This window comes from Athene cunicularia (assembly GCF_003259725.1).
Source record: "Athene cunicularia isolate RWA chromosome 5 unlocalized genomic scaffold, athCun1 chr5_part2, whole genome shotgun sequence".
NCBI lineage: Eukaryota > Metazoa > Chordata > Aves > Strigiformes > Strigidae > Athene > Athene cunicularia.
In genome coordinates this window covers 8632032-8657873 of record NW_020799102.1, presented here as the reverse complement: position 1 = coordinate 8657873, position 25842 = coordinate 8632032, and the positions used below count along the sequence as shown (strand labels likewise).

General features: G+C 42.5%; 1 protein-coding gene across 4 annotated transcripts in view; it reads left to right on the top strand.

The window, feature by feature from the left end:
* TSPAN4 (tetraspanin 4) overlaps positions 1-25842 on the top strand; it is a 383591-nt gene that overhangs the window by 178726 nt on the left and 179023 nt on the right. For 3 of the 4 annotated variants that reach the window (XM_026850346.1, XM_026850345.1, XM_026850347.1), the window contains one exon: positions 721-800. In XM_026850346.1, coding sequence (XP_026706147.1) covers positions 738-800 — 63 coding nt within the window. In that variant the 5' untranslated portion in view covers positions 721-737. Of the gene's footprint in view, positions 1-181; positions 801-25842 lie in introns of all 4 variants that reach the window. The other variant, XM_026850344.1, reaches the window with a different exon arrangement.

Here is a 25842-nt window from a genome sequence, read left to right as displayed (position 1 = left end):
CCCCGGGGATAAGCCCTGCCCCTGCCCGCCAGCCCGGGGCGGCGGCACCCTCCCGCCCGTGCGCGGCATGTGGAGCCGGGCTCCGGTGTGGCGTTTGTCATCGGAGCGAGGTCACGCTTCCTTTTTTTAAAATTCGTTGCTTTGGTACAGTATTTCTCTCTCTTTTTCTCTCCTCTGGTAGCGGGGGGGGCCGGGAGGGACGATTGTGACACCGGAGGGAATGTTTACTTGTGCAGAAGTCTTTCTCATGTGGAAGCACGCTGCTCCCTAACTCCTGGCGTAGCAGACTCCAGTTCACCAACTTTGCAGCCGTACAGCACGTGTAACTCCTTGACAGGATGGCAGACAAAAGAACAGCTGGTGCAAAGCAATAGGGGATTCATAGCAAGGAGGAGGAAGGAAAATCACAAACCTTTCACCCGACGACTGTCAGAGCAGCAGTTGCGACGGGACGAGCTGAAGCCACCATGCGCAGGTCTAGCACCGATGAGTCGACCTATCACAGGAGCCCTTCCCTGGACAGCAAGGATTACAGTTTCCCAAATGGCGCCTTCCGTCGCTACAGCAGCATGTATGGTGGCCAGTTTGGGGCTGCCAGTAACTCTTTTTTTGGATTCCACACCAATCCAGGCCCTAAGGCCACCAAGGCTAAGTACACGTCCCCCAAGGGAAACAAGTACGTTGTCTTTTACCTGGATCTCTCATTTATTTTTCTCCTAGAACTGAAGAGGTGCAGCATGGCTCACAACTGCCTGCAGTGTATCAAGTACCTAATGTTTGTCTTCAACCTTCTCTTCTGGGTGAGTACATGTTTGAAACTGCAAGACGGTTGCATTTGTGTCTGCTTACTAAGACGGAAGGTGAACTTGTTGCTGCTCTTAAATTTAGAAGTTTAAACTTGGAAGCTGAACAAAGGGGTATCTAGGCTACCCTTTCTGTGGCCTCAGTAATTTGCGTGGACAACCTACTGAGGCTTTCCTTCACCCTCTTATTTCCTGGCCTTCAGCTGTGTTTCAAAACCATGCCTCAAGGGAAAGAGTGTGTTTATAGAGGCCAGTTGCATGAATGCCTTCATCACTGTGTTCCTGTGAGAGCCATACACTCCTTTTGTCACCCTGATCTTTTCATTCTTGTGTGTGCTTGCCTCAAAAGTCATGCATAGTCTTAGAGAAATCACTGAGGCATTCATGATTTTAAAGTTGAGCACATGCTCACATCCATTGCTGTGTCGAGGATGGCACGCTTGGCACATCACAACATGAAAGCCTGTATCAGGAATCTCCAGGTGATCATTCTCCGTCCCAGTCAGTGACGGGTCCTAGCCTTGCCATTCCGTCCCGAAGACGTGGCTCTGAAGGGTGGAGGGACACCAGAGCCCTCCTCACTTCTGGGGCTGCTACTCTGTGTCAAGAGCTTATCAAACCACTGTGAGGAATGTGTGTGCCAGCTGGACACCCTGATGGGACATACGGGCATGCATCTCCGCATTGTCTTTTTAATAAATGAGGTGGCTGCCAACAGCAGGGTGGCTCGGCATTTCACTGCCAAGAAATGGAGCAAAGGCTTAGACAAGGCTAAAGAAGCTCAGTGGGGGGGTCAGGTTACAAATTCTGTTTGTCCTGTAAAAAAGGGAGTAGAGTGATCGCTAGGGGAAGGGAGGAAGTGATTTCTAGTTCAAAGTCTCCCATCCAGATTCCTACATGGGAGAATTTGTTGCGAGGTCCTCAGGAGGTGCCTTTAAATGTCTCGTTGTTCCAGAGTGGTTTATTAACTTGCTGAGGGAAATAAGGGGTATTGTGAAGTGACATCACTTCTGTCCTGGCGCTTAAGGAGGGGGTGTGTGCTTGCAGTTGGATGTTACCGTGTCTGTATTGCTGATTGTCTGTGCTCTCATGAGCTGTCAGAGGTACACAGAGGGCTGTGAGATGGAAGAGCTGTTCTCTAGTGTGCGCTGCTGTACAGCTGTTTAAAACCAGGCATGCTGCAGTACTGGTGCATCAGAAAACACAAAGTGCAGGCAACTTCTGCTGACCTGAGTCATACCAAGGATCAGGATGTGATAAACTGGTGCAAGTCCACTGAATTGGCATGGTGCTGAGCAGAGCTGTGAAACACAAGGAGGGTGCTCTCCTTACACCCTAGATGAGCTGGTAGAAAGAGTGTTGGTAAGACTGTAATCTGTCTTTCAACTCTGACCCTGGTTGCTTCTGCATTCCTAAATATTGTCTGATCCATATTGCAGCTTCCTCCAGACCTGTCTGAAAAAGACAGACACTATCTTTCTTGCTCTTCTAAGCCTTGTGCCTCTACTGACTATCCCTGGTTGAGATTATAGCACTGACAGCTAGTTGAAGTGTGTGCTAGAGAAATGCAATAGGATGCTGACACTAATAGCTCCTTTCAGGACTATGTATGACACTGCCACAAAGGATACTCACTGCATTCTGATTCCTTTTACAATATTCATCTTCTACTGAAGCGTATGCATATGATAAGAAGAGGTACTGCTGCAAGTAATGTGTGTGTATTTACGAAGGCAAGATGGTACATAATAATATATCTTTGGCTTGCTTTACAGTAGGAAAGCATTAATCCATTGAGAGAGAAGGAAAGGTTTTTGTCTTTCCCCAGAAACCATCAAAGCTGTTCTCAAATGCTTGGAGGGAGAGAAAAGAGAGGGGTCCCAAAAAGAGAGAATAACTATATGCCAGCTGGGCTCATCGTGAACTAAAGCGTGCGAGCAGGGGAGTGGGTGGTGTCAAATACTGCAGCAGGATTTCTGTTTTGTTTCCCTTTCACATGCTACCTGCACAGCAGGAGTGATTGATGATGATCATGTCCAAATGAGGTTTGCACAGCATGTAGTTATAATAGATGCAGCTCTTCACCTTCTCACAGTGAAGAAAGTAACTAAAAAGGGATTATTTTAGAAAGTACTGGCTTAAGCTGGCTTGTCTTCGGTAAAAGCAGGAAAAAAATTCCATTTCTGGTGATCAGGTTAATGATGATGCTGTTTTGTTTTTCAAGTTGTTGTCAGTTATTGGTCATGTTTTACTTTCTGAAATTGAAGGAGAAACATCTCTACCAGAAGACAGGATTTCTCTTTGCATATGTTCTCATTGAACTTTTGCTGTCTCCACCTTTCCCCTCCACCTTTCCCTAGGTGGTTGGTTAGTGACAGACAATAGTGGTAGGAAGAGGAATTGTTTTTTTCACGCTTTGACCTCCAAATAAAACTGAAGTTATTTCCATGTATAGAGAGCAGTCTTTGTATTAAGTGAATTAGATGCCTATTATAGGTTGTTCCTGCTTTTTATTCTGTTTTGAGTAAAAGCTTTGATTTCTTTCATAAATCATATTTTCATTTTCTTCTTCCTGTTCCTATTCATTAACTCCAGTCCATTTTGTGCAGCCCTACAGCCTATTTCCCAGTACTTTCAGTTATTTTTCCCACAGCATGGCAGAAACACAGTCCTCAGCTCTGTGCAACTGGTGAGATTGGCGCTGTTTTTCTGAGGAAAAGACCGTTTTCTTAAAAATCTGGTGAATTTGTAGGAAACAAAATCTGAGAGACCTTGATTTTAAATGTTTCTGGCAAGCTTTATTGGATTAGGTGCTGCACTCACGCTGTAAAATTTTTAAAAGCTGTCATATAACTGTGAAAACAGAGCAAATTTCTCCTCCCCTTTATGACAGTTGAAGGGAACACAAAGCTCCTTCACAAGTGTCAGACTCTGAGGTGCCTTGTCAGTGTCAGTACTGAATCAGTCCACTGGTACAGCAGACCAGGCAGCTATTAATGTAGAGAAAAAAATCTGATAGTCCTGGAATAGCTCTTTTCTCCGTGAAGAGTCCTGTACAAATTGCTCTTGGTGCATTTGTGGCTACTCTGGGGTAGTAAGGTACTGAAACACGGGCAAAACATTATTAGACAGCAGCACTGCTGCTCTAATGGGAATTGCCTTTTAGAGGCCATTTCCTGGAATATTGCCAGATGCAGAGGAGCCATCATTGTATCACTGCACTGGTTGGTAAGCTCCCAAAATAACTTTTGTCACCTGATACATAATACTTGCCTGACTTCATTCATTTTTATGGACTTCGATTTTCTTTTGTTGAATTGCTGAACCCTCGAGAATAAAGATCACCTCTGCAAAGCAGAATATTTTTATTTTGTAATGAAATATTTGTATTTCACTGTGAAATATCCAGGAAAGAACATTTGTTTTCTACATTCTGTCCTCCAAACACCCAAAGTTTCTTTATGAAAGTAAGTAAAACAAATTTTCTTTCTGTGCTTGTAATCCAAGGCTCTGCTTGCTTTCTATTTTTTTGTTAAAAAAAAGTAGAATATATCCTGAGGGTTGAGAGAGTGCTATAGAAAGAAAAATGTAATTTCCTTAATCCCCCTTGGCTTATGCCGGCATTCCTACTTTCTTTGACTTCTAACTCCCAAACCTCCAAGACTCAAAAAAAAGGAAATGCACAGAACTGTACTTGTGTTTTCAGTGGTTCTTGATTTTTCTTAAGACATCCCGTGCTAGAGAAAACTAGCTAGATTGGTGGCAAGTTGCCCATCAAAGAACTGAATACCTGTATCTCACTCTTCAGGTAATGCTTTAACCAACAGAGAGATTCAGTAAAGCACAGAAAGACAGCAACAAAAAGAAAGGTGACAAAGAAGTTTGTTATTTATCAAACTTGCCATTAATAATTTCTGTGCATGGGTCTCATTTCCACTGTTAAAACATATTGAAGTTGTATGCACTATTAAAAAGTCAAAGTCTTCAAAATGGTATGTGAAGACTCTAATTCCAGTGGGTAGGCTCCCAAAGACCCAGGGGAATATTCTCTTGTAGCTTGAAAACTTGGGAGTTGCCATCTGGGATGAGCAGCTGTAGCTCTGCTTTCCACCTCCCTGCTTTAGGAGGTGAGGCAAGGCACTGTGATTTATTCTGCCCTTTGGCCCATATAAAATTCCCAGCTGATACAGCCCTGAGAATAATGTGTCTTGGCTTCTGAGACACCAAGTACAAATCTGAAATGTATGGAAACACAGAGTGGCAGGTAGCATTAGTGAATGCACTGGGATCTGTGTGGAAAAAAACAAGAGCCTAATTAATCTGATTCCAGGGACCAGCTGTGGGTCTCTTGCTCTGGCTTTGCTGCTGTTGATGGTTTGTGTACCACAGTTTGGGAAGCTCTGTGCTAATGAGTACTGCTGGCCTGGCACACCAGTGCCAGCAGTCAATCTTTATTACTTGGACATAATTGGAAAGATGGAGGGGAAGTAATGAAGATGAGAAATCCCTCATTACTGGCATAATTTTCCTTTCTGGCACTTCAACTTCAGGGGCACAGGTATGTATTGTAAGAACTATGCAAATATTTGTAATAATTGGAAAACTGGGTGTGCAGGGCAGCTGGAAACAGGCACAGCTCGATCTGAAAATGCACCACGAGGCATTGGATGGTTTTTGAGTGATTCTGGCCGAAATTGGCAGAAGGGTGGAGGCAGAGGGGTGTCTCTTCATTTCTTTGTACCTCTTTGGCAAACCATCTGACATTATTAGCTTGAGGAGAGCTGTTAGCTGAGCTTATTCCCAAAGCTGGGGAATTTTGCAAGAGAAAAAGCTGATTTTGTTGAATTGGATTCCTTGTCCTTCATCTGCATCCTCCATCAGTCAGCTGAATGAGATTGATGGCTAAACCAGCCAGAAACTCCACAGATTTTTAGTGGCTGAGGACAGCAATCATTTTGTAGTTATACTTGGCTGCTGTCTTAAGTTGGTGGAAAAAAAATTACCAATAGAGCGATAAGCCATTTAAAAGCAGGCCCACCGCCTCATCATCGTTATTTGTACACGTTCTCCTCTGATGGGCCAGGGCTGCCACTCATCCCATGGAGCTGCGCTTATCAGTTGGAGCTGCTGCATGCTGTTCTGCAGGGAAGATTTGTCTGCCAGTTGGGTGGTGCTCTGAAAAGACAGTTTGATTAGAAATAAGACAGGCTGTGTGTTTTCATATGTATAACAGGTGGATAATTATGACAAACAAAAATTTGATTAAACAGCAATACAGACGTTGCTTCTGTGTAATTAAAACATGGGAAGTTTACCCCAGAATGTCATTTTCTTTAACTGCCTCTGAGTCTCTGATTCTTCTTTGTTATTTACCTCCTCCAGAAACTGCTCAGTCTGATTGACATTCTTATCTCTGCTTCTGAGTTTGTGAGGAATCTCTGAGGATGTATTTTTAAGGAGCATTGCTTTTAAAGAAAGGAGAGTCATTTGATATGGGAATTACAGACTTTGAAAAATGGCATTTCTGTGAGAAGCAGAACTATTGAGGGCTGTTATCAAGTGTGAGAGAGAGATGATTGTATTACTTGATGCCTGATTTATATGGGCACCAATTAGAGCTTTTCCCGTAGCAGTGCCATTCATACAGTCTTCTCCCTGTGTGGATTCTGATGTCTAATAGGGGTTGGGGATCATGCTGGAGTCCCTGTGTGAAGGCATTACTGAGGACTACATTTGCTACCTAAATGCTTAACTTCTGAAAACCTGTAGGAGGTTAATGACTTTGAAAGGGTGCATATCTGTCAAATCAGGCTAACAGTGACAAATGGACTCATGAGTTATTTGTGGGATACTCAGCCAACATAGTTCAGTTTCGTAATCTTCCTTAGGAAACCAGGCTCAGAAGGCTCTTAATAGAGGAGAAAAAAAATTGCCTTAAAGTTGACTATATAATAGATATCATCTTCAAGTTGCTCGCTGTGGGTCAGTTCCTGCTTCCATTACTCATGAGAAAGAGTAGCTTCATTGCTTTAGGTAGGTTTGCTAGCATATCGATAGGCTTTTTGCCAAGGACTAAGTACCTTGCCTTATAAGTTTTGCTGTCGAGTGTATCCACTGTACCTAATTCAGTTACTTGTAGTACAGAAAACTGAGGAAAACACATCAGTGGATAAACCCATAGGATACAGCACATTGCAGTTGTGGAGAAATTGGCCTTTTTAAAACAGTGAGTGAAATGGCTGCAAATTTTATTCCTTCTTCTGGATGAGACAGATACTAAATTTGTTGCAGCCAATACTTTGAACTATACAGAGGAAGACAAAAGGCAGGTGAGATCATTTCCATCATTATTCCTCCTCCCCCATATCTTGGCTTGAAGATTTTTGAAGGCTAGCCAGTGTTTCTTTCTTACACGTGATTTCTCATCAGGGGGGATATGATCAGAGTAACTGCCACAACATAGGCTGTCACCTCACGGTTCACTCTGCCCCTGTATTAGATCCTTTTCACCTTTATTTTAGAATATGAACCTTTTGGCCAGGGGATTGTTCGCAGCTCTGTACCCACAGAGTATCTAGAAGAATAAAATCCCAGTCTCTGTCTCCAGACACCAGTGTTTCAAACATGATAACTATTAATATTGCTGTGTGATTTATTTATTTAGAACATAACTGTTGGCTAAGGTAGCAAATCTGTACAAGTTACTATATGAATAATATTCAGTATCTAGATGAAATATATAAAGACACTTCTCTCTGGTATTTATGGTGTAAAGTGAGCAATGCTAGGTCAAAAATGAAATGTGGAGTTGGATGGAATGACTTCTGCATACTCATGCAGATTGGAGACAGTAAATTGTATTTCTTAGTACTGTCCTGTAATTGTTTCTCCAGGAAATGTTAAACCATCACAAGATGCAACAGAAGTAAATGAAATTGAAATTGCAGTCTGTAATTAGACTGTCATACTGTAACACATCTTAAATCTGTCTTCAACAGAAAAACTAACACCCTCCAAAAAACCCTCCCGACCTGCTTCAAGTGTGAATGCATGCAGAGCTTTATAATTTAACATGATTCAACTGAGGCTTGTTCTAAAGATGCCATACATTTGAAATAGTAGTTTGGATGAGACAGAGGGTTGATGTACAAGGACAAAGGGCCAGAACGACTTGGTCTTGTAACTTCGTATACACAGACTTTCAAGACTTCTGGATGTTTGTTTTGTTGGGTTTTTCTGTTTGTTTTTTTTTCTGCTTGCTATTCAAGTTTGCTCATAGAGCCCTTTTTATTCTTTCATTGGCCGTGACACCTTTGTTCTCATGTACATTCAAAATAAAGCAGAGGCAGCAGCTATTGCTCTGTGTCATCTTATTCTTGGAGTCCCCCTGAGCTCTATGCTTTAGGGGTGGCTCTATATCCGGATCAGCTTGATCCATGTTGGCTTATTATGTTAACACTTTGTTTACTCTTGTTTTTGCTCTGCGTGTTACGCCATACTTGATTATCTGCTCTTCTCACGAGCATCTTCATGTTTTCACCGCAATCCATGCTTTACAGGAAAATCCTGGTTACTACAGCTTCCTTTTCCCCTCCAGCTGTATTTTGTAAACTCCTGTTTGAGAAATCATCCACTATGAGGCCTATAAACACTGCATCTGATAACCGTGAAATGGTAGTGATTTACTAGTGCTGATTTTGTTTATTACACATGTTCATTGCGGGTACTGATTAATCTGTGCTGGCTTTTATTTAATGCTTTCCCTCCTCTAGCACCCCATGCTTACACATTGCTTTACATGAGGTGTTCAGGGAGGAACCTTTTTTTTTTTTTTTTCCCCCTGTATGTCATTCCTGGCTCTATTGATGGGGACTTTGGTAGAGGCCTCTGGATGTAACTTAGTGGCAGTGAGCTTTCTTGGCTTCTGCTTGTAGTCATTGCTAGATGCTTTGTGGTAGAACTACTGTCTGCTCCCATTCTGTTCAAATAGCTGTCTTCCCCCTGCACCTAACAGGGTTTAGTTTGAGACTTGGAGAACAGGGATACCTGTGCCGTGAGGAAGGGAAACCCAACCAACCACCTGCCCTTACTGCAGGTGTCAGCTTGCACTTTATTTTCCCATGTGAAGTTCACTTTCTTTTTCCCTGCGTGGCTTTTTTTTGTTACGGTGAACAACTTTAATGATCAGACAGCCAGCATGGGGTACAATACTTGGAATTAAACAACTTAAGTATCTTATTTAAAACAAGCTTAGCACTTAGGAGCAAAAATCTCATTGATTTAGCAAATGACTATGTGGCAAGCCTACGGTGGGATTACAAAGCCTTTGCATAAACTGCAGCTACACCAGCAAAATTGTGCTCGTGCCAAGAAAGCTTGTTTTGTTTGGAGGACTGGTGTAGGCTGTAATGGCAAGAAGTGCTTTTACTAGTATTAGTTGTTCCCCCAGTAGGGGCTTTGCTGGTATAACATGCTGACAATTTTTTCTTAGCCCACAAGGCAGCAGTGATGCTGTCTCTGTGCTGCTGTCAGCACTGGATCTAAAGAGGCCGAATGGAGCCAGGTAAAGGGAAGGTGAATGTTGACTGTAGGAAGTGAGATTTTGTTGTTGATCAGTGACTGTAGGCTTAGACTATGCAATAGCATGAGGGGGCACTATCATCTGAGCTGTGAGCAAGATGCTTCCCCCAGGAGCAGAAAGGAGGGGTGAAACCTTAATCTCCAAGGAAAGGCAGCAGCCAGCAGCTGCTGTGGCAAAATTAGAGGCTCCAGCTTATTTTAAACCTCCTTCTTTCTTCTTTAATTGCCAGTTGTTTTGCCCTTGCTGTCTAAGCAATACTTAGAAGGGAGAGCACACAGAAGGAGCTAGATTCTCAGTGACTGTGTTCATTCACTTCTCTACAAGCACCAAGACCAGGTACCTCATCTGATAGCTTCCTCCATAGGAGACAATCTTGTGGGCTTCAAACCTCGTAAGGGGTTTTCCCCCTCCCATGCTGTGGTCTCCCAGTAGTGGTATCTGCTGTTTCTGGCCTGGTCGCAATTCCTGTGGCAACCTGGGAGTCACCTGTCATAGCAGCAAGGGTACAAGTCTCCTTGGGACACACCATATATGAGCATGTTGGGTTCTACTGAGCATCTGGATTTTTGTCTAGATCATCTTTCTATAGAGGATTTTGGTGACATGGCTGATGTTCTTTTTTCCCTCAATATTCACCTCTGGCTATTATGAAGGTGTGTACTGGGTGAGATGGACTTATGGCTCTTTCATAAAACATAAACCAGAGCTCCAAGTTTGTCCAAAACCACTTGTCTTTCAGTAACAATTTTTTAACATCCCCACCCACAGTGGAAACTACACTTTTAGATGTGGTTATTCATGGCCATTTTATTACATTACTTTTTTCTAAAGTCCCTCTATAAATTGACCTTAAGTTATAGCCTATCCACCACATTGCTCCTGTCAAGTTTGTAAATGTTTGCAAGAGGACTGCCTTCATACTGGCCAATTGAACATTTGTTCTGTTGTTTTGTAAGTGACATTTATCCAGGGTTGTAGCATAAATTGTTTACTTATGTCTGAATAAATCTTTTCACTAATCCATTTGTGACAGCATGGGAAGGAGCTGAGGTGACACATTTGATACCATTTTCTTCAACAAAACAACTGGAACTCTGGACGTGAATTGAGTTCCATTGCCACTTGCAATCTGTTATGAGCTCCCATGCTTGAAGGCCAGAGTTTTTAACATATCCACCATCTGCTTTGTACTTGTTATATCCATGCAGAATACTTGGTTGTTTTAGAATGACTTTGCCAACTAAAATAAAGAACCCAGAAATGGTCTAATGCATCCTACGTACACATGCTGCCGCTACCAAAGGATAACTAAAGCATCTTTGGGCATGAAAAAGCAGATGTTGTTTTGTTGTTTGTTCATAGATCACTCCATGACCTCTAACCATGAGACTTTTTCACTTTTGTAGTGTACCGGTACTTTTCTGATCTTTGCAAGCCCTGAACTGTGTAGCAATAACAGTCTGGTGCAAAAAAGTCAGCAACCTTGAGACCTTTTTGGATGGCCTTTCAATGCAAAGAAAACCAGGAACAATTTGAGTGTTCATGAGTCTGTTCATTGAAGCAGTAAGAGCTCATTTTCAGGTTTTCATTGTTCCACGTCTTTTGACAGTGCTGGGATTCAGTTTCTACTGTGGAGAACATGCTGATTGTACATGGTGCTGCTTTGGTGCCCTTGCTCTCCTCTCTCCCAGTGGCAGATGTGTTAAGGGATCTCTACTTGCATCTTGGTTGGTGCCTTAGAGCTTGGTGTCACAGCATGGAGCACCCAGACATACTACTCCTCGTCTTTGTAGTCAGGCTGTTGCCTTCCTGGTGGTCCTTTGTGGAAACTGGAACTAGGGGTATGTATGATCACAGTGTTTCTGGTAGCCAAAGTGGGAAGTGTCTTTAACACTCCAGGCTAAACTCTTGCATCCCTTTTCCATGTGAGCCTCGCTGCATTCTGCAAAGGTGTGATAACGTGGCAGCAAAACAACAGGCCTTTCGGGGGGATCATATGGCAGGTAAAATTACTGCCCCAGTGCCACAGGGAGGTCTCAGGTTCAAGTCAGAAGGAAAGAAACAGCGTAGTGAGTTAACATCTATTTATTTGAAATAAGCATCATTGAAATCCTTTGTGTAATTGATGACAACTTCCCTTTGTATTGCTTAGGTAAATTTACTCAGGACCTGAAACGTTTTTACCATACCCTTACCAGTTTGTCTTCTTAAATATGCTCTTGTGTGTTAGTTACAACATGTATCTCTTCTTACTCTCCAGTTTCCATTTGTAAATGGGTTTTAGTTAGATAATTCTTGGAGAAAAATCGATTAACAATCACTGAGAAAAATGTCCTGTTCCTAAGGAGAGTGTATGTCTCCACTTACGGTACAAGTTAAATTGTAATCCTGAAAAAAACACAGACTAGACAGTCCCATTTTTTTCCACTGCTGAAACTAAAGGTATGTGTCATTACCCTAGTAAAATCTTAAATGAAATTCTGGCATTTTCAGTTTCTCTCTACTTTCATTTCTCAGCTAATACTGCATAGCCTTTTCAAAATTAAGGAATTGGTCTTTCATCACCAATGGGTTTCGTTGTCCTTTGCTTTCATAGCTGCTGGTACCTTCCTCTAAGATTCCACTTGTTCTACCTGAAAGTTGCAGTGAGTTATTATTTAGAAGCTGGAGCTTGGAAATACTTCATGTTTTGTCACTGCAGTTGAAATTTCTCTCTCCAGAATAACATCCAACCCATTCATTCCCAGCTTAGTATTTTTAGCACAAGCTGCTTACAGTTACATGTCACCTTCTCTGTAATAGCAGTGTGGATTTCCCTGTGCATGTGTTAGGAGCACTCCCTTTTGCAACCTAATCCATTTTAGTAACTTGGTAATTCTGATGTGAAATTATGAAAACAGCAGAAGGTCCTTCATTTTAAATCTCACCCCTACTAGCTGGAGGAGTGTTATATATCTATATATAAATATATAGTACTTTGTTGTCCCCTCGCTGGGCACTTGTTTCCTGTTTTCCATGGACTCCCAAAAGAACTGGCTAAATAAGAAGTCTGAAGTTTTTTGGCACGTTCTTCTTCAAACTAGTTGTACTTTGTCATGTCATATTTATTTCTAAAAGAACGTGGTTTTCCTTTTCGTTTCATGAGGTTTTTACATCTTTTGTAAACATCACCATTTTTCACAGTCCCTATGGTGATTTGCCCTTGACCCAGCGTTCATTGGGATTATGAAATTGTTTGTGACACCAAAAGCACACCCTCACATTGTTTCTCCCTGGCATGCTTTTGTTCAGGACACATGCATCTGACAGTGGGCATATTTCAGTGATGATATTACAACTCCCTGGCATATATGTAGAGTGAAAAATTGCTAAGGAGAAGAAAGAAAATGAAAGTTGAAAGCAGTAAGGGGTGTCGTACTGTAAACCATTTGATGCAGCATATGCGCTTGCCCTCCATCACATGGCTGAGCTGCACAAATGCTCCAGCCTGCTGGTGAGATCTGAGCCAGACCTTGATGCTTCAGAGTCACATTTGTGCCCATCAATACCTGCTTGTGGATTGCTTCCCTTTGCTTACTGCTTGCGAGTTAATCCTCTTTGTGCATCAGCTCGCTTTGTCCTAACTGGCAGCGCTCTGTTAATTTTTTTTTATTCCAGCCAAATGTTGAGGTTTGGGGGTTTCTCTTCAGCCTTTTATCATGTCCGCAAAATGTGGAAATGCTCTGTGGCCACACAGTGTCTGTGGGCTGGGGACTCTAGGATTCACAAGCCTTGGCACATGCTTTGCTGTCTGCTGGTGTAATAGGAGCTGTTAGGTTGCGCAGCAAGTTACAGGTTTCGGTCCCCATTTATGCTCAGTAAAACAGCCATCTTTTTCTCATCACAGATATCATTAGCTATTATGTACTGTTTCAGTCACGCAATAGAATTGTCAAATCTTCCACTTAATTACCAAACAGGTCCATTTTCCCCAAATATTAGTCCAATTTAACTCTTTTTCTGCTACATGGCAAGTTGCTCGGAGATCCAGTGCTGCACACGGTGGTTTTAGTTTGATTTTGCCTTTGATTAGGCTTTCGCCCCTATTGCCAAATGCTTTGTCCATTCTTTCTAAACAGTGCTTGTAAAGTGGGGAAGCTGCAGGGGCACAGTTAGTTTCCCCGTAGCTGTCGCGTGTTAATTAGATGCAAACCTTTAAGCCTCAGCTACCCACGGACTCTGCTGCAAAGTTTATGTGGCTTCTGCTGCAGAAGACAGGGCAGATGGTGCCAGAGGGCTCAGATGGTGTTTAAAAGCCTGTCGCTGTGCTGCACTGGGTTGTCCAGCCCGTAGCTCTTGAGCCACAGCCACAGGTGCCTTATAGTTTGTACCACAGGGGTTGTCATGGGGCGGCAGGGATGCCAGCACTGGCCTTGGGACCCCTGTATACCCTCAGCTCAGCCCCAGCTTCCAAGGAAGCAGTGGGACCAGTGGAAACCTGTGCCATTGCTGTGGAAGGTGGTGCCATATGTGTTGTGGCTTTCAGGCTGGTGCCACATCCTTGTGCCAGTCGATACGGGTACCTGCGTGCAGGTGATGGCGAGAAGGAAAGGAAACAGTTTCCCTGCAAGTACAGGCCCAAGTACAACCTCACTTGTCCTGGCACTGATGGTGTCATTGGCGTTTGCACTGAGAGGTGTTAGTGGGAATGTAGTGGTGTGTAGTGGTGTGTACTGGTATAGGCAGGTTTTGTGGAATGAGGCTGTTTTCCCCCAAGGAAATGGTATTCATAAGCTAAAGCTGGGCTTTATGAAAGGCACAGTAAGAAGCTTGTACAAGGTTATCAAAATCTTAGTTGCACGTTCTGAGATATCCCAAGCCTTCCAAAAGGTTTACAAAAACTTTGTTGTGACAATTCAGTCCTGCTGCTGACTTTCTCCTGAGCTGGAAAAACAGATGCTTAAAAAAAAAAAAAGAGAAAAGAAGAGCTATAGGAAACAGTAGCTGGATGTTCACCCCAGACGTACTCTTGTTTTGTGTGGAATGTAGAATCATTTGTTTTATCTGAACGATTTTGTTGCTGTGTCCATGTGTATGGGAGAGTGAGATAACTCTGAGTTTCTGTGAGTGGGTGTTCAATTTTGTCTAACAAGATCCTATTTCACTTAGAATTTGGAATAACAACAGCTGTGGGACTTAAAGGTCTATCAGGTCTGGAAGTTACAATGATTATACCAGAACGTGTAGTAGGTGTATGTATTGGATAGGAGTAGGTGTATGTATTGGATAGGAGTATTTTGTTATAGGGGGAAAAATATACATCGTTAGATGAATATTTAGGGTTATTAAAAGAAAATCATATCAGTTGATTTGAAATAAATAGTACAAGATAAGAGATGGTGGTTGCAAGAGGCGATGTGTATATAAGAGGGACACAGTACAAAATAATTACTTTAGCAAAATTCATAGATCATGGAATAGGAAGTCTCAGTAGACTTTTTCTGGCAGGATACCTGCTAGGGAAGGAATTCACAGTCCAGGCTATTTACTTACTGTGGAACTATATTTGAAACTGCATTTGATAAAATAGAAAATTATGTCTAACATTACTGCAGAAGTCTCAAAAGATTTGAGATAAGTAATGTCCCTCTCTTATCCAATTAAAAACAATGCCTGACACATGGAAATAAATACTTTTGTTCTCACAAAATCACTTGAACAATATTATCAAAGAAAATACTTGTTTTCATATAATTGCTTTAAAATCAATCTGGTGAGCTCAATCTGAGCCTCGGCACAGCCAGCATCACCACATTTGCTTGTGCTGCAGGACCCAGTGCTCATCGCCCTCTCTGGAGAGGCATTTAGCTTGTGTCAGATAGCTTCACTGCATGTCATTAGGTGTGAAACTGTAAAATCGTGTTGTCTAATACAGACATAACTTTTAAAAAAGTTGAAGGTGGATTAAATAAAAATAAAATATAGTAATATTTTAGACTGGCTTTACTTGTAGGATTTTCTTCATTTACTTTTCTACTTAAAGTTGAAGACATGATTTAAAAAAAAAATAATCTTAGACTTAAAATGTGAACGTATTCAGCAGAGCAGAAGTTTTAGTCTATTAGAAAACATTATCTCCTTACAAACTCAGTTATCTAATAGCAGCCATTCCATGCTGTTAGGTGGTTAATAGGTGTGTGAGAAAAGAAAGAAGCATTGTCAAATGTTATGGCTGGAAATGAAAGGATTCCAAAAGAGTTGTGCTTTGGGTCTATGACTGTGAATGTATAGTTATATACATATGGTAGGAGGAAGGAAAAAAGAGGATGTTTGAATAGCCGCTGTGTTTTGTAACTTCTTCAAGAAATTTCCACCACTTGGGTCATTAATTACTACATAATTTTCATGATTGGGAATGACTTAAGTCATGTGTATTAGAGTTTATCATGGTGACAGTTTTGAGCCTGATGTGTTCCAGTGGACTAATGTGACTTAAATATCCATGTCCTGTTGAATTCCCATTACAGCGGAACATCTTTTAGGTCCTTTGAAGTTTTATTTCAAGTCTCTCTCTTCAGACTCTTCAGTCAGTTACAACTTCTCCCAGTCTGTGCCCCCTTCTTCTGCCTCCAGAACATAGGAGGAGCTTTGCCTCTGAACAAGGCATCTGTGACATGGATCCGAGAAAGCGGTCCTCACCTCTCACACTCCAGACTCATGTGATTCTCTTACCAAATGTCAAGACTGAGCAGAAGCGTTAACTATGTCATGTGTGGTGTCACAGAATCCAGGATTTATGTGAAAGGCAGAAGGCTGAAGTAGTTTCAGTAGTCTTAGATGCTGTGCTTCTAGTAGTATGATAAGTCCCTTTCTCCAAGTGAGCAAAGCCCTGAGAATGGCACAGCAAGACTGAGTTTTCTTGTAACACTGTGATAACTTTTTAGCAGATTGCATTTAGTTTTGAGCTCCTACCTCTGTGTTTACTACTGCACCTCATACTGGGATGGTTTTTTTTGAAAACTAGAAAATAGGCTCTGCTTAAAAAACAGCTGCAGAGGGTTTGGGCTTCTTGTGTCTTGATTAATTTGAGTAACTTTTATCATCTGAGAAGAACAGATCTGCAGTTATATAAAATGACCTACAGTGGAGAAATAACACTTTCGCACTGCTTCTGTGGGTGTTGCTGGGCTGGCAGGCATCCATATACCCCTTAAGGGGTCCCTGCTTTGGGACTTTCCCTTTCTAGCTTCCGTTTTTGCTCTTTTGCCTCTGTTGGCAATTTACTCTGTCTCTGAAGTCACCCATGCAGGTACACACTGCTGGGTTCATTCTTTAGATGAATGTTGCAATTGTGTAGATAAAGTTGAGAGTGTTTTTCTGGTTTTCTTTTTTCTTACTTCATTTGTGTAGACTGTACTTTCCCGAGTCTTTGGAGGAAGCACCTGGAGCCACTGAACCAGAGGACCTATTTATCCCCAAGAGCATTTTATCACCAAGGATATGTTAAATGTCTCTTAAGTCTTCCACTCTGCGCTGGTTTTTGTCTCTGTAATCGGTAGATGCACTCTTCTAGGGAGCCCTAAACTTGCTGTCTGCTGCTTTTGAAAATGTTATTAATTAAGCAGGATGTTGTATTATTGGCTTGAACTTTATAGCTGCTCTTGACACTCCAGAGGTTTTGTGCAGTGATCTAGATATTGTTTATACATGGCAGTCTTTTTTAATTACCTTTGATCCTAAGTTTTTAACGATTCCTTCTAATCTGCTACCTGTAAACCTGACAGAAGGATCATACAACTGGGAGAGTTTAGTTCTGGTATCAGACAGAGCTGAATAAGCTATTAAAAATGTTTACTCATGAGTTATTTGATGAAATTCATAAAATGTGGAAGCAGCTTTAGAGAAACAATGTAAAACATAGAATAAATCTGGAAACCCCTGCCCTTGCTGCCCCACTCCAAACTGAGTGTTTCAGAGGAGCACGTGCCTGTTAAACAGTGTACCAGAGCCAGAGGCAGCAGCACTGTTGTGTTTGGTGCAAGTCCCTAAAAAATGCTTAATTTTGATCTTTTGGCAGCATTAACAGACTGCCAGGTGCTCTTTTTTTCCTGCAAGTCAAAGTGGCTGGTGATGTGCCTAGGGCTGCCTCCATTCCCCCTCCAGTGTGATTCATACAATTTTTAGAAGCTATGAGTCACTGACCTGTGAAAGACATCTGTCTTATCTTTAAAGGGTTAAACATGCCAGTTCCCATGCAGCACTCTTCCTGCTCCTTTTAGCTATGTCAAGTCTGGGTGGAGGTGCCATGGAGAGGACTTGATACCAAACCATGGTCTTTTAGTTGCACATGTGATGCAGCTGTTGATTACTGAGAAATTATGTCACTAGCTAGGGCTGTTGGAGCCAGACCCTTTTGCCATCACTCACTGCCTGGAGAAACTTTAGGTAGCAGGAAGATCTCCAGTGTGCACATATACGTTGAGGCAATGAGGGAGGACAAGAGCGCTGAGGACCTGTGTGGGAATTTGCATGTGTCATTCACAATTAGGAAGTGTAACTTTCGTTTGCATGTCTTACAAAGCTCCGTTCTTATTTATCATCTCCAAACCTCTCATTGACAGTACTTATTACAGCTCTTGCCTGCAGTGATTGCCTCTCAGGACATCTTCGAGCAGAACCAGTGCTGCTGCTGCAGTCTGCTTGGATGCCTGCTCACTGCTCTGAATTGCCTTGATTCTGTATCTTTTACCCAGCATTCTCCCTATTAACTTCAGCTTCTTACCTTCTTTAGGGACAAGATCCTAAGGAAGGTTTGCTACTGATTCTGCCCTTGCAGAAGTGGTTGCTCATCTGAATGTCTCCCTTCTCTTTGTTGGCAGGAGTTGATTTAAACATTTCCTTTAGATGGTCTTATTGTGACTGATTTTTATTATTGTTACTATGATTGTTCTGAATCCACGTCAGCTATATCCTCAGCGTTTTTCATTTGTTTGGCATTCATTTTTCACCATACAAGCATTACTGCACTTGACCAGACAAACATTGTCTAATCCAAAGTCCGTGTCAAGTACCTCAGGAGAAGGTGAAGAAAACCTAAAATGGGCAATTATTCCAGATCTTTGATGGTTGTCTTATTTGGGGATATTAAGACCATGTATATAAAGCCCAGAATGGTATTTCAGTTCTGTTGAAACCATGGTGAGAACCTCCACAGACTCCAGTAAGATCAGGATTTTGTTGGCAATTTGTGCCAGCTCTGGAGGTTAAGATAGTAATTTTTCTAGAAGACACATACTCCTATAGCTCAGAGACTTTGTAGCTCTATAGTTTTGAAGATACATTTCCCTCTTGTTCAGCCAATAGTATTGTCTTGGTGTAGGTTACAGGGATCTTTCCGTAGTGTAAGCTTCCCAGTGGTTATCACCTATTCTGCCCTTCCTGAACAGCATCATATTGATTTTTGCCACTCCACCATGCTCTGTAAGTGCCTCTTGTCAAAGGTCTCTTACTGGCAGGTATTCCAATTCATCTGTTTTAGTACTTGAGCTCCTCATATTGGTATACAGGCCCTTACTGCTTCTATTTCTGAGCTTGTGCCTTTTATTGCTCCCCCCCTCCCGCCCTTTCCTTTTAATTCAAGACCCCTAATACCCTGAAAGTATCCAAAGTGTACTTCCATTTTGGTCCATTTTTCCTGTAATTCACTTGTGGGTATTCTATCCTTGTCTTCAGTTATCTCTAAAATTCTGAGCCAGTAATCAAGAAATTGTCTTTTTTTTTTTTTAAATGTTTCACAGTAGGAAGTGTTTTGACAAAGAGGACGCTCTACCCATAAACCCATTCAAATATCTTACCAAATTGGCCCTTTAAAGTGAGCACTCGCCTGTGCTAGGAGGAGTTTTATCAACTCCTTAATGAAAACCTGTTTTGTTGGTAAACACAGGAACTAGTGGCCGAGTTAATCTGGCAGAAGCATCCTTCAGTTGGTATAACCATTGGCTACATTCCTCACCTTCAGACTAATCAGACCTGATTTGACATAAACCCCACGTGTCTGGAGTCTAAATCCAGGATGCACAGGAGAGGTCAGAGAATATTGTTCACTGTGGGTCTGAATAGCACATGCTTTTTGGTTTGGTTTTGTAACGGAGGTCGTGATTGATATATTGTAGTTCCTTATGTGTAAGAGTCCATGCAGGCTTCTATTGTCAGTCTTCCCCTGCTATCATCAGATATGGTTTCATTAAACGTGCTTAGTTAGAGTGAAAGATGATGGGTATTAAAATGTGTTTAAGCAATGGTTATGTTTGACTCTGCAAAATCCCAAGCCAGTTCCTTATGTTTGTCTCTTCCTTTCCCACATCTCCACCTTCATTAAATCTTGCTCATACGCGTCTATTCAGGAAATAGCAATTAAGCACATTCATCTGGTAAGGCAACGAGCTCCTGATCGAGCACAGTGCTGCACGTCTGCGAAATTCCAGGTCGTGTAAGGACTGCCAATCTCCTGGAAGCAGCCCCTGTTGTCAGGATGCTCTGGTGGTGCCGGCTGCTGCCTGGTCACACAGGAGACACAAGGGCCACTTTTTGGTGGCAGCTGCCAGTCCTCATCATATCTCACTCTGTAACGAAACTGTGTGTCAGAGTACACAGGGGTGTTGCAAAAGGCTGCTAAGATTTTGCAGCACAGGCAACCCGAGGTGGCAGAGCTGCCTGTAGCCACAACAGGCTGGATAAAAGGGAACCCCCAGACTCTTCCTTTCTTCCTGCTCTTCCACAAAAGTGATTCCAGCTTCTAAGAAGCCCCAGTGTTGTCTTCAGCTGTTCCTTGTGTCTGTGTTCCCATTACAGTGAGACTCAGTGTCACTCAACAAACTGAAATCCTGTACTCCTATAATTGGATATAGTTGGAGAAAAAATGAACAAGCCTTTTTTTCATATAAGTCCCTACTGAAGAGAGTGCATAGCCAAAAACTAATCTATGTTGATTTGGGTTTGGGGTTTTTTGGCCAACTTTATAAATTGCTCTTAATACAAGCTGATTTTTTTTTTTTTACTTTCTTAGTCCAGTTACATGCTTAGACTATCACAACTGTGTTACCCATTTTAGTATAGTAAAACCTCTATTAATGCATAGAACAGTGCAGAAGTTTTCCTGCAACATGTTTTTCCTAAACTGAAGGAAAGTGTTCCCCAGGGACACATGCAGGTTTGCCAGGAATGAGATTGGCAGCGTCCTGGAGAAGGACTCTCCTTTCATTTTCCTGAGATTGTTGCCTGAAAGATGATGTAAGAAAAACCTTGCAGATGCTTTCTGCATTAAATGAAGAGCTTTCCCCATGAATTGAAATCTCCTATAGCTTACTTTTTATGATTCAGTAGTGAGTTGTATTTGGTTTATATTTTGTAATTAGAGGGCAGAACAGATGGCAAACCCTCTATTTAAAGTGAAGTGTACTGAGTAACCCACAGTGCCTGGTGCTTTGTATCTTGCTAACCAGAATTCAGAGGAAAGCTGTGTTCACTTTTCTCAACCTTGCTCCTAGAGCTTTACGTGGAAACGGTGTTAGCAGAAGCATTCACAAAATTTCATTTAATAGCAGCACCATTTCTGCTGCTACTCAGACCAGGAAATGAAATCTAGTTTAGAGTAGCTGGGGAGGATGTCAGGAAACATCAAATGTCATGAGCAGGCATCCTTATGAGACAGACAGTGTAAAGCGTCCGGTTAGGCAGCTGAGGGACAAATAAGTCATTAGAAGTGAAGGCTTTGGCCGAAATATAAGACCGGCTTAGAGGAGTTCAAAGATTCTTAAGTGGCAGTCTTTTAGTAAAAGAATTATTTCGATCCTTGATGAATTTCAGTATGCAATACAGCTTGATCACTGCAGCATCCTTGTATCTTTCAATGACATACAGAATTTTTCATTCCTTTTGTGTTACTGTGTTGGTTTGTTCCATGGAATAGGTGCAGGCAGGACTCCATTTCAGCTGTAGGTAAGCTTCCACTTTTCCCTGTTTCAGCAAATTGTTAGGAAACGTCTATTAATGAAATATTTGCTTTTGCTATAATATTTGCTTTTACTTCTACAGAGAAAGTGTAACAGAGCTGGTAAGGTATCGGATGCTGCAATAACTTGCCTTTGCTTTTTGGAAAAGGTGCCAGGTGGACACTCATTCTAGAGATGTCGGTACATTCCCTATCTGAGTAAACAGGAGCAAAGAAGTGGGAGAAGGCAGTGGAAAATGTGATGTGTGATGTAGAGTTCTTTGGTGTTGACTTTCTCAGATTCTTTTCCCTTGTCACCCATTTAGAAGAGAGTTTATCTGATGTCGGCTGTAGGTCTAGACATGTGTAGGCACTAGCTGGCAGGTAGGAATTATTACCAGAGATGCTCCTGCATTCAGAGTTTACCTATGGGATAAAATAAAGGCCAGTTCAAAGCTCTCCTTTCTCTGCCTCTTTGAATTTGTCTTTTTTTTTTTTTTTTCTTCTGTCCTAACATTAATCTGAGTGTTTCACCATCATCCATCTATTCCACTGCCTACGCTTTGTATCTTTTTAGCAGCAGTTGTGAAGTCTATATAGTATCATGATGAGAATTCAGAATGACCCAGCACTATTCCATACTTTTTTTTATTTTACCTTCTGTCCTGCTGCTTTTCCTTCATTAATTTCTCATTTCGTCTTTCTTTTGCATCCAATTTTCCATTTTGCTGGTTCTCCGTTGAGCAGGGGGTTGGTGACAATCTGTATCATTCTGTTCACTGAAAAACATCTTTTAAATTGCAGAGTCCACCACCAGCATTGCTAATCATAATTTTTATGTGGCAATACCCACATTTTCATGTCACTGTATGGTGGTCCTGTCAAGAAACAAAACCCCCCAAACCTGGAATTTGTCTTGTACCTAGGTGGCATCTTGGTTTAACAACAATAATGTTAGTTTGACTGGGAGCTTATGGCTCAGGATTAAAGGGAAGGCAGGGACAGGAGATGTTATAGCGGGGATCTACTACAGGCCACCCAATCAGGAAGACTGAGCAGATGAAGCCCTCTATAGACAGATAGGAGCAGCCTCATTTTTACAAGCCCAGATCCTCATGGGGGACTTCAATCACCCTAATATCTGTTGGAGGGACAACACAACAGGGCACAGGCAATCCAGGAGGTTCCTGGAATGAGCTGATGATAACTTCCTTCTCCAAGTGATAGAGGAACCAACAAGGAGAGGTGCTATCCTGGACCTTTTTCTCACCAACAAGGAGGAACTGGTGGGGAGTGTGAAGCTCAAGGGCAGCCGTGGCTGCAGTGACCATGAAATAGTGGAGTTCAAGATCCTCAGGCATCGAGGAGGGCACAGAGAAAGCTCACTACCCTGGACTTAGGGAGAGCAGACTTTGCCCTCTTCAGGGATCTGCTTGACAGGGTGACATGGGTCCCAGTAAAGCTGGTTAATGTTCAAGAATCGCCTCCTCCAAGCTCAGGAGCGATGTTTCCCAACAAAAGAGGACGTCAAATAAGAGTGCTGAGAGGCTGCATGGATGGACAAGGAGCTCCTGGATAAACAGACACAAAAAGGAAGCCTACAGAGGGTGGAAGCAAGGACAGGCAGCCTGGGAAGGATACAGAGAAATTGTCTGAGCAGCCAGGGATCAGGTCAGAAAGGTGAAAGCCCTGATAGAATTAAGCCTGGCCAGGGATGTGAGGGACAACAAAAAAAGCTTTTACAGGTACATTGGTGATAACAGGAAGACTAGGGAAAATGTGGACCCTCTCCAGAAGGAAATTTGAGACCTGGTTATGTGTGATAAGGAGAAGGCGGAGGTACTCAATGACTTTTTTGCCTCGATCTTCACTGGCAAGTGCTCCAGCCACACCACCCAAGATACAGAAGGCAAAGGCAGGGACTGGGGGAAGGGAAAACCACCCACTGCAGGAGCAGATCAGGTTCAACACCATCTGAGGAACCTGTCCATGGGCACAAGTCCACAGGACCTGATGAAATGCATCTGCTGGTTCTGAGGGAACTGACAGATGAAGTGGCCTAGCCACTGTCCATCATATTTGAGAGGCTGTGGCTTACTCATGTCTGGTGAAGTTCCCCCTGACTGGAAAAGGGGAAACATAACTCTCATTTTTAAAATGGGTAAAAAAAGGAAGACCTGGAGTTTACAGGAAGAGCAGATCCTGCTGGAAACTGTGCTAGGGCACATGGGAAATAGAGGTGATTGGTGACTGCCAACACGGCTTCACTAAGGGCAAGTTGTGCCTGACACATTTGGTGGCCTTATATGATGGAGTTACAGGGTTGGTGGATAAGGGAAGAGCAGCTGACATCATCTGCTTGAACTTGTGTAAAGCCTTTGACACTGTCCTGCACAATGTCCTTGTGTCTAAATTGGAGAGACATGGATTTGATGGATGGACAACTCGTGGATAAGGAATAATAATAAGGAATAATAATAACAATAAAGACTCAGAGAGTTGTGGTCAATGTCTCGATGTCCAAGTGCAGAGCAGTGACAAGTGCTGCTCCTCAGGGATTGGCGGTTGAAGCGGTGCTGTTTAACATCTTTGTGGGGACGTGGACAGTGGAATCGAGGCACCCTCAGCAAATTTGCTGACAACACCAAGCTGTGTGGTGCAGTGACACGCTGGAGGGAAGGGCTGTGCCATCCAGATGGACATGGACAGGCTGGAGAGGTGGGATGTGCAAACCTCATGGAGTTCAACAAGGCCAAGTGCAAGGTCCTGCACATGGGTCAGGGTCACAAACACAGGCTGGGTGATGAGTGGATTGAGAGCAGCCCCAAGGCGAAGGACTTGGGGGTGTTAATGGATGGAAAAACTGACTGTGGGCCGGCAACGTGCACTCACAGCCCAGAAAGCCAACCGTGTCCTGGGCTGCATCAAGAGAAGTGTGGCCAGCAGGTCATTGCAGAAGGTTATAGCGGAATTTCAGTCTGACATTCGCACAGCTGTAAGAACTGTGTTTTGTCAACTGCTCTCTGAGCTCTACTCTTTTTACATAACAGATTCTCTGGTTAGGAGAAGCTGGGGGAACAGAAGAGTGTTTCAGTGTTTAATATCACTACTGGGCACTGGGATGTTAGATTGCTGCTGCAAAAGAGATTAAAAAAAAAAAAAAAGAGATTGAGGCCAGCTTTTTGCTGGATGTGCAAAGGAGAGAAAGCCAGGTTTTTAAAGGTGTTGAGGAACTGAAGTACAAAGTAGATATCTTCGTGTCTGTGTGTATCTTTAGGTGTAGGGGCATAATTATTTTCAGATAAGCAACCCATTTTTACTCTTGGAAGATGCTTATTATCCTATAGTGATGACAGAGTTAAGTAATACTTTTAACTTCAAAGAAATCTGTTCCTTTTTTACGGTGAGGAATCAGCAAGAAAAAAAATCTCCAGATCTGGACAAAGAGTGTGAGGAGCCAAATCCCCCTAGCAATGTGCACAGCTGTTGTGGTCTTGAAAGCAGCAACACTCTGCTCTGAATTAGTTGTGAAGGCTCTTGTGCACAGTGCAAGGAAATGCTGAGCCCGTTTGAAATGATGTCTTGCAAGAGTACACCACCTGTGTTTTCCCTGTTTATCTGTGAGAGTGCAGATGACCAAGAGATGGAAATGGACTTGCATGCTCAAACCTTCTTCCCATAACAGCACGTTTTCTGCTATATGAAGTGGGTAAAGAAGTTGGAAGTGACTTTTATTGATGTCTTCTATTTTTAGCAAGTAATCAGAACCAATTTATTCTCCTTGATAGGGTAGTGTATAAGAAAGCAGAAGAGAGGCAGCCTAGGGGGATGTGAAGTATCTTACTAAAGATATTTCCCCTGATATCCCAGACGTAATTTATTTAACTGTTTGTGGTGGTGTTTCTGTTTCCCTTCCTTCATTTCGTAAAGTCATACTATTAAATAATATTGCTACTGATCTGGATGCTGTGAGGATCAGAAGTATTGTAGGGTACAAGAACATGATTATGACTGTAGCCCATAAGAGTTTTCTGTGACACCATTCTCTACAGACTGCCGTTCCTGGGAAGCTGACCTAACTTCCAGGACAGAAAATCTTCTATAGAGGTGACAAACTCTCAAATGACTCTTCTAAGTGTTTATGGAGGAGTATGATGTTTTCCAATTACTTAATTAACCAGTGAACACCTGTGGATACCCCGGTGGTTTCTGCCAGTTGGAAACTATTCATGGATGGGAGAAAGAAAATTGCTTGTACTGCAGTTTTGCATGGACCTGGAAGGTGTGGGGCTGCTCAGCTCTCTAGAGGAAAGGCACTGTTCTCTGCTTCATTACATTCATTAAACTTCATTACAGACCTTAAGTGTCTGTAGCAATGCTAGGGAATCAATACGGCTCTGTATTTCCTCTGCCAGAGTCATTTTCTGAGCTCTAGTGCACTCCACGGTACCGCTGACCTAATCCAAAAAAGGGTAAGAGATACTTAACCC